The 17,128-nt window shown below is 48.5% G+C and overlaps 1 protein-coding gene across 1 annotated transcript in view; it reads left to right on the top strand.

Annotated features, from left to right (window-relative positions):
* The first annotated feature begins 251 nt into the window (after positions 1–251).
* LOC141051991 (olfactomedin-4-like) overlaps positions 252–17,128 on the top strand; it is a 37,616-nt gene continuing 20,739 nt past the window's right edge. Inside the window, exons 1-2 of the mRNA XM_073549152.1 lie at positions 252–337; positions 1,729–1,878. Of these exons, the coding sequence (XP_073405253.1) occupies positions 284–337; positions 1,729–1,878 (204 nt within the window). The 5' untranslated portion in view covers positions 252–283. The remainder of the gene's footprint in view (positions 338–1,728; positions 1,879–17,128) is intronic.

Here is a 17,128-nt window from a genome sequence, read left to right as displayed (position 1 = left end):
ACCTAAAATTTTTATGCAACTTTTCTTGAAAACTCCTTTACTGATACAAGTCATAATAACTGAAATGTGTTTGGACTTGTCAGGGAGCAGATATTCATCTCTCATGGAATATGGAATGTCTCTTTCCCACGGTTTATCATCCAAACAATTACAGTATTAGTCATTTTCTTACACGTAAGGAAAGAGGAGACAGCGAGTGGGAGGGAATATACACATCTGGGTGTATACTGTATATATAGTGGGATAACACCAGCTGGCGGTATTAGAAGACAACGAGGTCACCATGTTCACTTTCTTACTTTTGTTCCTTGGCATCTACCAGACTCAGGCCGCCAATGTAAGTTCTATTGGAAATTTCCATCTCTATTGCTTTCTATATATCATGTGTCAAATCTATCTCCCCTCTTTCATCTAATAAATAAAATCCTTAAAAAAAAAAAATTCAAGGATAATTTTTTTGGTTTTGTATTGACCATGGGTGGATACGAAAATAATAAATAGGCTCTTCTCATTAAAATAGTGTCCCTCTATCCCTAAGCTATTAAAATTCTGCTGCATCTGAACATGTTTCATTGTTCCCAGGGGTTCACATACTTATAGCATCTATATAGTTATCAATATATGTTTAGCTATGTGTAGTGTAAGGAGTTTTAAAAGCAAATCAACCTTTGAAAAGTATGCAAATTTGCTCTCCTCCAGTAGGAAAAGAAACTCTCTCTGTAGCACCACCCATGGGTAGTTACCCTGTAAGGCCGAGGTCACACTAGCGTATGGCATCCGATGCGAGAGTTAATGACCCTCGGCTCCTGCTCTGCTGTGAGCCGGAGCCGAGTATCATGCGTCTGGGCTCCGAGCCTCTCGCACAGAGAGAATCAGAGCACAGCTGCGGAGGAGGCAGAGAAACTAATTTCTCCATCTCCTCCATTGCCGGGGTCAGCGAATATTGCACAGCCCTTGAATGATATCCGAGTAATATGCTCTGTGTCACTAGCACCCATAGACTGTCTCTCGCACATAGAATACGGGTGAGAAAAAAACGGTGATGCGAGCTGCCCCATACATTAACAATGGTCCGAGGGCTATGCGATGTTTTATCGCATAGCACTCATCCGTATTCAACGCAAGTGTGACCCCGGCCTAAACCAGTGTACAAATCCTACTGTGAATTCAGAAATGGCACATTTTTGGGGGGAAACATATTGCCTCATCCATTTGAATTAGGCTTCCAGAAATCCTTGTTCTTGCCTTCAAAACAATTTTTATAAAAAAAAAAAAACAAATCTCACTATACTGAGGCTAGAGATATAATTATGAATATTAGCCAAACCAGAGACACCTATCCATAGACAAGACTGTTTCACACTTTTTGCACCTCATCAGTACACGCTAGAAGTTTTTATTGGCTGGGTAAGATGTTTTTGAAGCATCTCTTGGACGGTATTAACTTTGGCTTGGCCACGATGGAAGATCCCATGGCTTTCAAAATATTCAAAATATCAGGTCTCCTTAGGGCTTTTAGTGACATCTTATTCTTCAGCTCATGGGTCATGGATGCATCATGCAACCACAACTTGTCTCCTCCTATTAAGTATTTCTTGTCCTTGTGATAGTCTTTGATGTTTACAGTTTCTTAGTTGTTTTTTTATCTTTATTATATAGCATAATCTAATTGCTATGGTACCTGAAATAGATGTTTCTTCTTAAAGTCATCTCCTCCTGCTTCAACAGATCCAGAACACCACGGGGTCGCAAGATGAGGCTGGGGTCTGTCGCTGCTCTGTTCTCATCCCAGACTCTACCTTCCCTGCAGATCATTTTGAGATGTTGGAGATATCCAACCGGAACTTGACTATCACCGTTGAAGAGCAGATCACTAAGGTAAATAAATAGCAATAACCCTTAATAATAATAACAGTGCCCATCACATCTGTTTTGAGACAATAGTGTCTGTTGATACTGAACATAGGAGGAAATGTTTTGATTTCATCCAAAAAAAATCCAGATATTTGTTTGTTGATTTTGCAGCCAGAATTCTGTCTACATAAGAAATAATTAAAACTCCAAATGGTTTTAGGATTTACTTTATTTAAGGCCCCAAAACTGACCTCCCAAGTCTACCTTCATGTTGGGAGATAGAAAGATTTCTGTCAGGCCGAGGGTGAGGACTGGAGCTGAGGGTGAGGTCTGTAGCTGAGGGTGAGGACTCTAGCCTAGGGTGAGGACTTTAGCCGAGGGTGAGGACTGGAGCTGAGGGTGAGGACTCTAGCCTAGGGTGAGGACTGGAGCTGAGGGTGAGGACTGGAGCTGAGGGTGCCAATATGGCTTTCTTCCTTTTGTCAGGGTATCTAGATAAAGGTTTAAGGGAGCAATGTTTTTTTCTGTAGTACAGTATAGAAAAATATGTCCTGGACTTTACTAGAACTAAAGTACCTGTAAGTCACTAATATCTACCCAGTACCATATGTACTAAACCTGCACGTCTTGTCCTGTACTGTTCTCTACATGTGCTTTTGCAGCTTTTTCCTGTACTACAGTACACATACAATTTCTGCTTTCCACATGTGAAGCATTTACTGATTTACTCTCTATAGATACATAAATGCTTTACTTCCCTCCACCAGTGTTACATATATTGTATTGTTTTCTACCAGTACTACATGTACTGTACTAATCTCTATTTGTACTACATGGTCTGTGAATAACGCTACCTGTATTACATGTGCTTGACTGTTCTGTACTACATGTGCTATACTGCTTTGGTGCTCTACACCTGAGCTACATGTACTGACCTAATCTCTCCTTCCTCATACTAAATGTACTGTAATGCTTTCTATCTATACCGCATGTATTGTTCTCCTATCTGCACTTCATGTACTGTACATGCATAGCTCCCAACCACCCCGATTCTCGCTGGACATTCCTGTTTTTGACACCCCCTACCCGCGTCCCGCCCGGGATGCTATTTTTCCCGCACTGCACTGAGCCGCCACACCCCCCCATGCACCGACACCATCCTCGCCCTCCCAGAGACCCACCGCTGCAATGATGTTCTGTGGCTGTGCGCACAGGACCTGTGATGAGGTCACAGGAGGGGAGGAGTCAGGGGTCACATGATCAGGGGCCTCCTGTCTGCAGGACTCTGCTGCGCTGGTTGTCATGGTGCTGGATGGGGTAAGTTTCTATGTGGGGTCAGGAGGGGTTTACAGTGTGGATGTAGCAGAGCTGTGTGTGTTCGAGGTGTTCGGAGCGGAGCCACGCATGTAGGAGGTGGACGGAGCGGAGCCGTGTGTGTACAAGGTGTATGGAGCAGAGCCACGTGTACGAGGTGTGCGGAGCGGAGCCACGTGTGTACAAGGTGTATGAAGCGGAGCCGCTGTGTGCAAGGTGTACAGAGCGGAGCCGCGCGTGTACAAGGTGTACGGAGCCACGTGTGTATGAGGTGTTCAGAGCAGAGCCGTGTGTGTACGAGGTATACGAAGCGGAGCCGCGTGTGTACGGAGCGGAGCCACATGTGTATGAAGTGTACAGAGCGAAACCACATGTGTATGGGGCGTACGGAGCGGAGCCGCGCATGTACAAGGCATACGGAGCCGCGCGTGTACGAGGTGTACGGAGTAGAGCTGCGAGTGTACGAGGTGTGCGGAGCTGCGCGTGTATGAGGTGTACGGAGCGGAGCCGTGCGTGTACGAGGTGTACGGAGCGGAGCCACGCGTGTACGAGGTGTATGGAGCGGAGCCGCGCGTGTACGAGGTGTACAGAGCCACGTGTGTATGAGGTGTACGGAGCGGAGCAGCATTTGTATGAGATGTACGTAGCGGAGCCGCGCGTGTACAAGGTGTAGGGAGCCACATGTGTATGAGGTGTACAGAGCGGAGCCACGTGTGTACGGGGCGGAGCCGCGCATGTACGGGGCATACGGAGCAGTGCCGCGCGTGTACGAGGTGTACAGAGCGGTGCCGCACGTGTACGAGGTGTACAGAGCGGAGCCGCGCATGTATGTGGTGTACAGTGCGGAGCTGCGCGTGTACGAGGTGTACGGAGTGGAGCCGCAGGTGTACGGAGTGGAGCCATGCGTGTATGAGGTGTACGGAGTGGAGTCGTGTTTGTACTTGGTGTACGGAGTGGAGCCGCATGTGTATGGGGTATGCGGAGTGGAGCCGTGTGTGTACGGAGTGTAGCCATATGTTTTCTTTCTTTCTTTTCCTTAGTACCAGTCAGTGTGCCCACAGTACCAGCCACTGTGCCCATAATGCCAGCCACTGTGCCCTCAGTACCAGTCAGTGTGATCAGCAGTGCTAAATGAGTACGGTTTGGCGTGGACATGGCTGTGACTAGTTGTGAAATGGGTGTGGTCGGGGAGTGGCTTTTGTTCTTCTTTCCCTTCTTCAAAAGTTGGGAGGTATGGTACATGTACTGCATGTACTAATCTCTACCTATACTGCACTCCTTCCGATGTGTACTACATGTAGGATAGTGCTCTTTACCTTTACTTCATGTACTGTACTACTCTCTACCTTTACCATATGTACTGTACTAATGTCTTCCTGCACTACAGTTATTGTACTAATTTCTACCTGTTCTACATATATTGCACTGCTTCCTATTTCCTACCTGTGCTGTATGCGTAGTAGTGCTTACTAGAATAGCTCTATATATTCTGTACTGATATTTGCCTAGACTTTTATTCTATACCTGTACTAAATGTACTGTATTGCTTTTTACCTGTACCATATGTGTTACGGGCTGGCGGAACGCACCAAATAAATAAAGATGAAATAATATAAGGGGTCCGTTCGCATCCCGGGTCCACCGTGCAGAGGTGACCAACTGCTGCTAAACAATGAGGGGAAGGCGTATAGGAGAAAAGCAGGACACCAGTAGGTAACCCCTGACCCGATGCTAGCAGGCACGAACACTGTTGCTTCACGTAGCACGTGCCAGCCGGTGAACAACCGCAACCTGTTTACGTCACAGGTCACAGTAGTATGAACCACTGCTTATGATGGGTGCAATGTCTGCCCTGACGGACGCCACTAACCAGCCTAACAACGGTGCTGTAAAGTGCACACATGGCGTACGGCGTTACTGTGGCAGATGCTGCGGTAGCAGTGTCGAGGAGGCCAGTACTGGCCGACGCCCTAGGCGCTGAAGGTAGATGAGGATAACACTGCGGCGCTTTGCAGTGTCCGAGCTATTGAGCTGACTGTAATTCCTAACCCTAACTCATGCGTAATATCCAAGGAGGGGGAAATATAATGCGTCAGTCACCAGGCTCATTCATCCATCTTCATGCATACACTAAGTACTATAGCCTCAGAGTCTATCATAGCGCATGGCGGGGCGGCCATGCGAACCTTTTATAGCCGTGCCCTTCCGGGACCTTCCTAATCCTCCAGATGGACCAATCAGAACTGGAGAAAGACCTGAGCATGTGACTCTCGATCTCCAATGGGAGATCGTCTCATGAGCTTGCTCAGTGGACCGAAGGAAGGACTTAGACTCTGGAGTCTTTTGCTGCTGGCCAGGCTGCATTGCCATAACTGGACCAGAGGTAACAGCAGCAACTGAACCCACAGTGCTGGTGTGGGCAGAACACCGGGATCGTGGAGTCTGCTGAGCAGGCTCCACTGTGGCTGGAGGGGAATGGGAGACTGTTGATGGCAAGGCTCGGGATTCCCGATGCCTAACAATATGTACTGTACTAATGTCTTCCTGCACTACAGTTATTGTACTTTTTATTACATGTATTGTACTGTTCTCTTACTATACTACTTGTACTGTACTAATTTCTACCTGTTCTACATATACTGCACTGCTTCCTACCTATGCTATATGTGTAATTATTGGAATAATGCATATTGATCTGTATGTATTGCAACAACTACTACTGTACTGTTTGATGTATTGTGCATATTGTGAGATTGTTAACAAAGTTCTGTGTTAAAAAAAAAAGAGGAGGGAAACTCAGACAGGATGCCCCCTCCTTCTCTTCCTCTCTTGTTGTTGTAATGCTCCCATGCTGCAAGCCACAGCACATACCAGACTGATCACATTTCATGCTGTAAGCTGTTCAACCTGGATATGAATAAATCTACGTTCTGTGTTGATGACTCTGGATGTTACGCTGATTAATCCACTGCTAACAGGTTATGGGTCCTAGAGTCCCAGATCCCCAGAGCACAGAGAAAAGAAAAGAAAGGAAGACAGCAAAGATGGCCACCAGCAACAGCAACTCCATGAAGTTTACAGTACCAAGTCTCACTAACCAGAATTATCAATCCTGGAAATTCAAAGTGAAAATGCTGCTGATAAGAGAAGTTACGTGGAAATACAATACCGTGGAAACCTTCAAAAAGAGCCTGAAGACCCACCTCTTCCGACAAGCCTATAACCTGCAGTAACCACCGACCGACCAAACCGCTGCACAACCAGCTCTACCCTCGCCTACTGTATTCTCACCCATTCCTTGTAGATTGTGAGCCTTCGCGGGCAGGGTCCTCTCTCCTCCTGTACCAGTTATGACTTGTATTGTTTAACATTATTGTACTTGTTTTTACTATGTATACCCCTCCTTACATGTAAAGCGCCATGGAATAAATGGCGCTATAACAATAAATAATAATAATAATAATAATAATAATAATACAGACAGGAGCCTAAACCTGACCCAGTATCACAGGAGTGGATAGAGATGGATCAGAAAGCACAAAGTACCATATCACTCAGTATAGATGATGATCAGATTGTGCATGTGTTTAAAAGTGAAACTGCAAGAGAAATGTGGGAGCAGCTGCAAAAGCTGCATGAGAGGATAAATTTAAGCAATAAACTTTATCTCATGAGAAAATTGTACCAGTCTAAACTACAGAATGGCCAGGATATGCAGGACTACATAACTAGCATTCTAGAGATTGTAGAACGCCTGAGAGGCATTGGGGAAGATTTGAAGGACTTTCATGTAACCGCATTACTGCTTAGTGGTCTTCCAGAAAGCTATGACACACTTGTAACCGCACCAGATGCGCGCCCAGATGATGAGCTTAAATTGGAGTATGTCAGAGGGAAGCTCATAGATGCATATAAGCAGAAAGCGGAAGGTGTAAGCAGCAGGACATGCAATGCAGAGTCTGCTTTACAGACACAAAATCTAAATGATAATAGAAAGCACCTAAAAGAAACACGTGAATGTTTTGTTTGCAAGAAATCAGGACATTTGAAAGCCGACTGTAGAATCTGGAAAGCTAGAATGAATCAGCTGAAAAAGCAAAGCAGTGCTGTGTCTGCAGAAAATGATTCTGTGAATACTGAAACTGCATTTACTGTCAGTGTAAGTACATCAGAGCATGCATGGTGTATAGACTCTGGAGCAACTAGTCACATGACTAATAACAGAGACTTATTTTCTAAGCTTAACCAAAGTAAGTCAGTGAAAGTGATTATGGCTAATGGTCAGTACATGACTTCACAAGGTATAGGAGATGGTTATATTGATTGTCAAATCTCACCAACACAAAGCAAGAAGATCCCAGTAAAAGATGTGCTCTATGTGCCTAGTCTTGAGAGTAATCTACTATCTGTGAAGAAACTCACAAAACAGGGAAATGAAGTTACATTTAAGCATGATAACAGCATCATCTCAAAAGAGGGCCACACACTAGCAGAAGGAAAAATCACAAATGAACTTTACCAGCTTAAATGCAAAGAGTGTGTGTATACTGCTCAGGAAGAAAGGCACAATAACTGCATTCATGTATGGCATAGGCACCTAGCACACAGAGACCCAGAAGCAATAAGGAAGTTAGTTCAAAAGCAACTAGCTGAGGACATTACAATTGATCTATGTAACCAGATAATGAAATGTACTAGCTGCATCAAAGGGAAAATGTCTAGAAAAGCTTTTCCTAAGAGAAGTACAACAAGAACAGAACAGACACTAGATTTAATACATACAGATGTCTGTGGTCCAATGAGCACTCAGACTCCTGGGAAGAAGAGATATTTTCTCACATTTGTTGATGATCATTCAAGATATACAGTTGTCCATCTGCTTCACAGCAAGAAAGAAGTTCCAGAGAAACTTGAAGTATATCTAGCTGAAGTAAATAATACATTTGGGAGAATGCCAAAGATTCTACGTGCAGATAATGGGACTGAATACACAAGTAATGAGACACAGAGCATTTTAAAGAAAAATGGAATCCTATTTCAGACCACTGTACCGTACAATCCTGAGCAAAATGGTGTCACGGAAAGAAGGAACCGAACACTCTGTGAAAGTGGAAGAAGTATGTTGTTTGATGCAAATCTGCCCACAGCATATTGGGGTGAAGCAATCATGACAGCTTGCTATCTTCAGAACAGACTACCAGGTAAAGCTACAGAGAAAACTCCATTTGAGCAATGGCACAGCAGAAAGCCAAAACTACATCATATAAGAATATTCGGAAGTAAAGCACTTGTACATATTCCCAAAGAAAGGTGAACTAAGTGGGAATCTCACGCTAAGGAAGGGATCCTGGTAGGCTACAGTGAAACCCAAAAAGGTTATAGGATTCTACACCCAGAAACTGTTAGGGACAGCGGAACGCACCAAATATAAATAATAGGAGGTGCGTTCGCCGCCCGGGGTCCACAGTGCGGTAGGTGACTAGACCGCTGCTGGACAATAGCAGATGCACCAGAAGGTGCCGTAGTGCGCACGGGTTAACGTCACCCGAACGCTAGGAGCGGCTCTGTTCAGACACAGAGTCGCTTGGGAGAAATATATGCAAAGGCGCTGGCCCTGTTAATGTCACAGGAGCCGGCGTGTGGCATCGCAGCCGCGAACACCAATAGCTGCTGGTAATGCAGCGCAGCGGCAACTAAAGCTGCAAGCGTCGGCACCGAGAACCGGGCACCGACGGACGCTAGTGTAGGCGTGGATCGCACTTGGCGTGTAGCTTGCCTGGAGCTGACTAACCCGACACACAGTCACCAATCGTAATATCCAAGGGAAGGGGTTTCATAATAAGTCAGTCACCAGTCCATGCATCCATCACCATTCACACACAGCATAATATGCTACACTAACAGTACTTTAGGAAGGACCAATCAGATCCGACATAGGACCTGCACATGTGACCCCTGCTCTCCACTGAGAGGACAAGTTGCGGGCATGCCCAGTAGCATGGCACGAGGACTTAGCCTCTGGAGCAGTTCCCTGCGAAGCAGGTTGCGCTACCATTGCTGCACCAGAGGTGGCAGCAACATCCAGGCTCACAGAACGAGTCTGAGGAAAATGCCTGGCTCACCGAGATTGCTGAGCAGGAGTCCGAGCGGTCGGGGAAGAATGGGAGACCGCAGGATGTCTGGCTCTGGATTCGCGCTGTGCAGTGCCAGGAATCCGACGCCTAACATTACCCCCCCTCCCAGGGCCCCCCCCCTCTGAGCCTCACTGTGCTCAAAGGCTGCGATCAGGAGCGGTGCATGAATGTTTTCCACCAGCTCCCAGGTCCGAGCCTCGGGCCCATGACCCTTCCAGTCCACCAAATAAAAATTTTTACCACGGACAAACCTGCGCCCCACGATGGCGTTAACCTCAAACTCATCAGACGATAAGTCTGATGACCCGCCAGATGACTCAGAAAACCGGACCATGTGAACTGGTTTGAGGAGGGACACATGGAACACGTCCGAAATGGCCAAATGTGGAGGAAGAGCCAGGCGGTAGACCACTGAGCTAAGTTGCTCGAGGACCTTGAATGGTCCAATGTATCGCGGTGCGAACTTGGGAGACTCAACCCACAGTTTAATGTTTCGGGTGGAGAGCCATACCATGTCGCCAGGGGAGAAGCATGGAGCGGGCCGCCGATGCGTGTCAGCAGACGTCCTCATCCTTTCTTTAGATGCCCTGATAGCATCCTGAGTGCGATCCCAAATGTCCCGGGCCTCCACTGCCCAGTCTGCCACCCTGGAGTCGGTGGAGGACACTGGCATCGGGACAGGGACGCGTGGATGTTGGCCGTAGTTTAAGAGGAAGGGCGTCTGTCCAGTGGAATCAGCCACCGCATTGTTTAGGGCAAATTCAGCCCAAGGTAGCAAGGATGCCCAGTCATCCTGCCTGGCAGATACAAAATGCCGTAAATAGGTGACCAAGGTCTGATTGGCTCTCTCGACCAAGCCATTCGTCTCGGGATGGTAGGCGAAGGACAGATTTAGCTCGATGCTGAGTAGGCTGCAGAGCTCCCTCCAGAACCGAGACGCAAACTGGGGACCTCGCTCACTCACGATTTTGTCCGGCATGCCATGCAAACGGAATACGTGCTTAATAAACAAAGTGGCCAGACCTCGAGCGGAAGGCAGGCGTGCGAGTGGCACCAGGTGCACCATTTTGGAAAAATGGTCGGTGACCACCCAGATGACCGTACTGCCACCAGACTTGGGCAGGCCAACTATGAAGTCCATGCCAACTATCTCCCATGGTCTATCCGCCACTGGCAGGGGATACAACAGCCCCGCTGGCCTCTGTCTAGAGGGTCTGTTTCGAGCACACGAGACGCATGCTCGCACGTATTCCTTGACATCTCGAGCCATATGTGGCCACCAATATGACCTTGCCAGGAGTTCGGTGGTCCATTTATTGCCAAAATGGCCACCCACCCTGGAGGCATGTGCCCAGGCGAGGACCTCCGGCCGTAGCTGAGGAGGCACCAAGGTCTTGCCTGGTGGTACTGACTCGAGAGCGACTGGAGCCACGGTCGTAAAACTCTCCGACGGGAGAATTAACCGAGGCTCAGCCTCTCCTTCTTCCACCGAGACCACCGAGCGTGAGAGAGCATCCGCACGGAAGTTCTTCTCTCCAGAAAGGTAGTGCAGGGTGAAGCGGAAGCGGGAAAAGAAGAGCGACCACCTAGCCTGACGGGAGTTCAGGCGCTGGGCAGTCTGTAAATAGACCAGATTTTTATGGTCCGTATATACCTGGAAGGGAAACTGACCCCCCTCCAGGAGATGTCTCCATTCTGAAAAGGCCAACTTCATGGCTAGCAGCTCCCTGTCACCGATGGAGTAATTCTTCTCTGCCGGTGAGAAGGTCTTTGAGAAGAAGAAGCAGGGATGCTTCCGACCTTGAGCATCCTTTTGGAAAAGAACTGCTCCTGCACCGACAGAAGAGGCATCTACCTCTAGTATAAATGGCTTGTTCACATCGGGACGATGTAGTATGGGAGCGCCAGCAAAATGAGACTTGATAGCCGAGAAGGCCTTGGAGACCTGTTCAGACCAAGCGTTGGGGTTAGCTCCTTTTTTGGTGAGAGCAACCAAAGGAGCTACCAGGGTGGAAAAGTGTGGTATAAACTGGCGGTAATAGTTCACGAACCCCAGAAAGCGCTGCACCGCTTTAAGTGAATGAGGTTCTTGCCAGTCCATTACCGCTTGCAGTTTGGCAGGATCCATGGCCAGCCCCTGGGCCGAGATGATATAGCCCAGGAACGGCAAGGACTCCTGCTCAAACTGGCATTCTCCAGCTTGGCAAAGAGGGAATTCGCCCTCAGACGGTTGAAGACCCTGCAGACGTCCCTCCGGTGGGTAGTCAAATCTGGCGAAAAGATGAGTACCGTATATCATCCAGATATACCACCACCGAGGTAGAAAGCATGTTGCGGAAGACGTCGTTGACAAAATCCTGGAAGACAGCTGGCGCATTACAAAGACCAAAAGGCATAACCAGATATTCGTAATGGCCATCCCTTGTATTAAAAGCTGTCTTCCATTCGTCTCCTTCGCGAATGCGGATCAGGTGGTATGCCCCTCGCAGATCCAACTTAGTAAAGATCCGGGCCCCTCGCAACCTGTCAAACAACTCAGAGATCAACGGTAGAGGGTATTTGTTTTTAACCGTGATCGCATTGAGACCTCTGTAGTCTATGCAGGGGCGTACCTCTCCGCTCTTCTTCTGAACGAAGAAGAACCCTGCACCAGCCGGTGACACCGACTTTCTGATAAAGCCTCTAGCCAGGTTCTCCTGGATGTATTGTGACATAGCTTCTGTCTCGGGGAGAGATAGTGGATACACACAGCCTCTAGGAGGCTCTGTGCCTGGCATGAGGTCTATCGGGCAGTCGTAGGGATGGTGCAGCGGGAGCGTCTCTGCAGATTATTTGGAGAAGATGTCCGTGTATTGGTGGTAAGGTTTAGGTAGTGCGGAGAGATCCACAGGCACTTCAGTGGAAGCCACCTGAAGACTGCCCCTCAGACATCTCCCCTCGCAGTCCTTGCTCCAGGCCAGTATCTTCCCTGTCGCCCACTCGATATGAGGAGAGTGGCACCGAAGCCAGGGAACCCCGAGCAGCACCTGATCGATGCCGTCTGGCAGGATTAGCAGGGACAGAGTCTCATGATGAGATGGTGAGATAGTGAGCCCTAGTGGAGCTGTCTGATGGGTCACCTGAGAGGGTAACGGTGCTCCGTTAACCACCCTGATGGTCAGAGGCTGAGGTAATAGTACCAGGGGAACAGCGTGTTTCTGGGCGAAGGTAGAAGACATAAAATTTCCCTCGGCCCCAGAGTCCACGGTAACCTCTGCCTCCCAGGTGGAGGACTCACTGTCTAAAAGGCCCCGGAACACCGGTTTGGGTGAGAAGAGTTTGATATTGGACTGCCCACTACCTATGACCACTGGGCGTGGACGCTTTTTCACCCGCAGAGGACACGTGCTAGCCGGGTGACCAAACTGTCGGCAGTGATAGCAACGTGCAGAGCTTCGCATCGGTCGTGGCTTTGAGCCGGTGCGAGACACCTCCATAGGTTCAGAGGGTGAAAGCTCCTGTGCGGGGTATATTAGTGGTTCGGTGAATGTGGGAGCCAAGCTCACCCTACGTCTGGATTGTACCCGTTCCAACCCGCGCTCCGTAAACCGGAGGTCAATGCGGGTGGAAACGGCAATCAAATCTTCCAGACTTGTGGGAACCTCTCTGGTAGCTAGAGCGTCTTTAACGTGCTCAGCCAACCCTCTCCAAAACACCGGGACTAAGACTTTGTCCGGCCACTCTAACTCGGAAGCCAATGTCCGAAACCGGACGGCATAATGGCTGACCGAGAGTGACCCCTGTGTTAGAGAGAGTAATTGTAAAGAGGTGTCGTGAGTGATCCGTGGTCCCAAAAAGACCTGCTTCAGGGCCGCGAGAAACTGCGCAGCACCCTGAACCACGGGATCATCACATTCCCACAATGGCGTGGCCCACTGTAATGCTCTGCCAGACAAAAGTGACACAATAAACCCCACCTTAGCCCGCTCTGTAGGGAACCGTGCAGCCAGTAACTCGAGCTGAATTGAGCACTGACTGACGAATCCCCTACAGGTGGCGCTGTCACCAGAAAATTTGTCGGGAAGCGGGAGGCGAGAAAGTGTCGGCATGGGCAAAAGAGCGGGCGCACGTGAGACAGCCTCGGCGACTGTCTGGGCAGCAGCTAGCGCGGTATTCGCTGCTGAGTTGGCGCTCTCAGTAGCCGCCAACCTGCTCTCCAGCTGCCGAATATAGCGCTGCAACTGCTGCACGTCTGCCATTGCCAGCCAGTGAAAATGAGGATGGAAGGATGAAGGAAACCACCTATGCCAAAAACATGGTATCCATCCACAGACAGCTGTTTCGGGGTATTGCCCCTCATCAGTGTGGAGTAGGAAACTGGCTAGTAGGAGCAATGCCTAGTAAAAGACTGTGAAAATGAGGATGAGTGACCTCATGGAGATGAACATCCAACACTGCGGAGACACCATCACATGTTTCTCAACGCAGTGATTCTAGAGCAATGCCCCCATCCCTTATGGGAAATATGCAAAAACATGTAAATCAATCAGCCGCGGAGACACCATCACATGTTTCTCAACGCAAGCAATGACTAGCCAGGTCTTTCACCGGGAAGGAACAACCACGGGAAGGGCAGTCTCCAATGAAGGAAACCACCTATGCCAAAAACATGGTATCCATCCACAGACAGCTGTTTCGGGGTATTGCCCCTCATCAGTGTGGAGTAGGAAACTGGCTAGTAGGAGCAATGCCTAGTAAAAGACTGAGAAAATGAGGATGAGTGACCTCATGGAGATCAACATCCAACACTGCGGAGACACCATCACATGTTTCTCAACGCAGTGATTCTAGAGCAATGCCCCCATCCCTTATGGGAAATATGCAAAAACATGTAAATCAATCAGCCGCGGAGACACCATCACATGTTTCTCAACGCAAGCAATGACTAGCCAGGTCTTTCACCGGGAAGGAACAACCACGGGAAGGGCAGTCTCCAATGAAGGAAACCACCTATGCCAAAAACATGGTATCCATCCACAGACAGCTGTTTCGGGGTATTGTCCCTCATCAGTGTGGAGTAGGAAACTGGCTAGTAGGAGCAATGCCTAGTAAAAGACTGAGAAAATGAGGATGAGTGACCTCATGGAAATCAACATCCAACACTGCGGAGACACCATCACATGTTTCTCAACGCAGTGATTCTAGAGCAATGCCCCCATCCCTTATGGGAAATATGCAAAAACATGTAAATCAATCAGCCGCAGAGACACCATCACATGTTTCTCAACGCAAGCAATGACTAGCCAGGTCTTTCACCGGGAAGGAACAACCACGGGAAGGGCAATCTCCAATGAAGGAAACCACCTATGCCAAAAACATGGTATCCATCCACAGACAGCTGTTTCGGGGTATTGCCCCTCATCAGTGTGGAGTAGGAAACTGGCTAGTAGGAGCAATGCCTAGTAAAAGACTGTGAAAATGAGGATGAGTGACCTCATGGAGATCAACATCCAACACTGCGGAGACACCATCACATGTTTCTCAACGCAGTGATTCTAGAGCAATGCCCCCATCCCTTATGGGAAATATGCAAAAACATGTAAATCAATCAGCCGCGGAGACACCATCACATGTTTCTCAACGCAAGCAATGACTAGCCAGGTCTTTCACCGGGAAGGAACAACCACGGGAAGGGCAGTCTCCAATGAAGGAAACCACCTATGCCAAAAACATGGTATCCATCCACAGACAGCTGTTTCAGGGTATTGCCCCTCATCAGTGTGGAGTAGGAAACTGGCTAGTAGGAGCAATGCCTAGTAAAAGACTGAGAAAATGAGGATGAGTGACCTCATGGAGATCAACATCCAACACTGTGGAGACACCATCACATGTTTCTCAACGCAGTGATTCTAGAGCAATGCCCCCATCCCTTATGGGAAATATGCAAAAACATGTAAATCAATCAGCCGCAGAGACACCATCACATGTTTCTCAACGCAAGCAATGACTAGCCAGGTCTTTCACCGGGAAGGAACAACCACGGGAAGGGCAGTCTCCAATGAAGGAAACCACCTATGCCAAAAACATGGTATCCATCCACAGACAGCTGTTTCGGGGTATTGCCCCTCATCAGTGTGGAGTAGGAAACTGGCTAGTAGGAGCAATGCCTAGTAAAAGACTGTGAAAATGAGGATGAGTGACCTCATGGAGATCAACATCCAACACTGCGGAGACACCATCACGTTTCTCAACGCAGTGATTCTAGAGCAATGCCCCCATCCCTTATGGGAAATATGCAAAAACATGTAAATCAATCAGCCGCGGAGACACCATCACATGTTTCTCAACGCAAGCAATGACTAGCCAGGTCTTTCACCGGGAAGGAACAACCACGGGAAGGGCAGTCTCCAATTAAGGAAACCACCTATGCCATTGCCAGCCAGACCCTGGCGCTAGTGTAATGTTAGGGACAGCGGAACGCACCAAATATAAATAATAGGAGGTGCGTTCGCCGCCCGGGGTCCACCGTGCGGTAGGTGACTAGACCGCTGCTGGACAATGGCAGATGCACCAGAAGGTGCCGTAGTGCGCACGGGTTAACGTCACCCGAACGCTAGGAGCGGCTATGTTCAGACACAGAGTCGCTTGGGAGAAATAAATGCAAAGGCGCTGGCCCTGTTAATGTCACAGGAGCCGGCGTGTGGCGTCGCAGCCGCAAACACAAATAGCTGCTGGTAATGCAGCGCAGCGGCAACTAAAGCTGCAAGCGTCGGCACCGACGGACGCTAGTGTAGGCGTGGATCGCACTTGGCGTGTAGCTTGCCACAACCTGGAGCTGACTAACCCGACACACAGTCACCAATCGTAATATCCAAGGGAAGGGGTTTCATAATAAGTCAGTCACCAGTCCATGCATCCATCACCATACACACACAGCATAATATGCTACACTAGCGCATGGCCGAGCCGCCATGCGGGCTTTTTATAGCCATGCGCTTCCGGGACCTTCCAGTACTTTAGGAAGGACCAATCAGATCCGACATAGGACCTGCACATGTGACCCCTGCTCTCCACTGAGAGGACAAGTTGCGGGCATGCCCAGTAGCACGGCACGAGGACTTAGCCTCTGGAGCAGTTCCCTGTGAAGCAGGTTGCGCTACCATTGCTGCACCAGAGGTGGCAGCAACATCCAGGCTCACAGAACGAGTCTGAGGGAAATGCCTGGCTTGCCGAGATTGCTGAGCAGGAGTCCGAGCGGTCGGGGAAGAATGGGAGACCGCAGGATGTCTGGCTCTGGATTCCCGCTGTGCAGTGCCAGGAATCCGACGCCTAACAGAAACAAACAAGGTCACAATAAGTAGTGATTGATGAGAACTTTGTGTCCCACAAGTTTTGTGACATCACGCCAGTAGTCCAGCTGAAGTCACAATTACAAGACAATAACAAGGAGGATGTAGAGGTCTGGCTGGATTCTTCAACCACTGAAGGAACAACAGAAAAATCAGGTAAATCCAAAATCAGGAGATCGTCAAGATCAAACAAAGGCATGCCAGCTAAACGTCTATCCTACATAGTCAAGATGCTACCTGAATCAGAGCTGCAGTCATGGGATGAAATGCAAGAACTACCTGTCCATGAAAGAACAAAGTGGATCAATGCCGCTAATGAGGAAATCAAATCGCTTCATCAACTTCAAACTTGGAAACTCACCAAGCTGCCACAGGGCAAAAAGGCAATCAAGTGCAAGTGGGTCTTCAAAACCAAATATGACTCTGAAGGTAAAATCCACAGATTTAAAGCAAGATTGGTGGCAAAAGGATATTCTCAAAAGTATGGCGAAGATTACG

This window comes from Dendrobates tinctorius, unplaced genomic scaffold (genome assembly GCF_039654945.1).
Source record: "Dendrobates tinctorius isolate UK_male_01 unplaced genomic scaffold, ASM3965494v1 ptg000158l, whole genome shotgun sequence".
Taxonomy (NCBI): domain Eukaryota; kingdom Metazoa; phylum Chordata; class Amphibia; order Anura; family Dendrobatidae; genus Dendrobates; species Dendrobates tinctorius.
The sequence above is the reverse complement of the archived record's forward strand: the minus strand, read 5'-3'. Positions and strand labels throughout refer to the sequence as shown.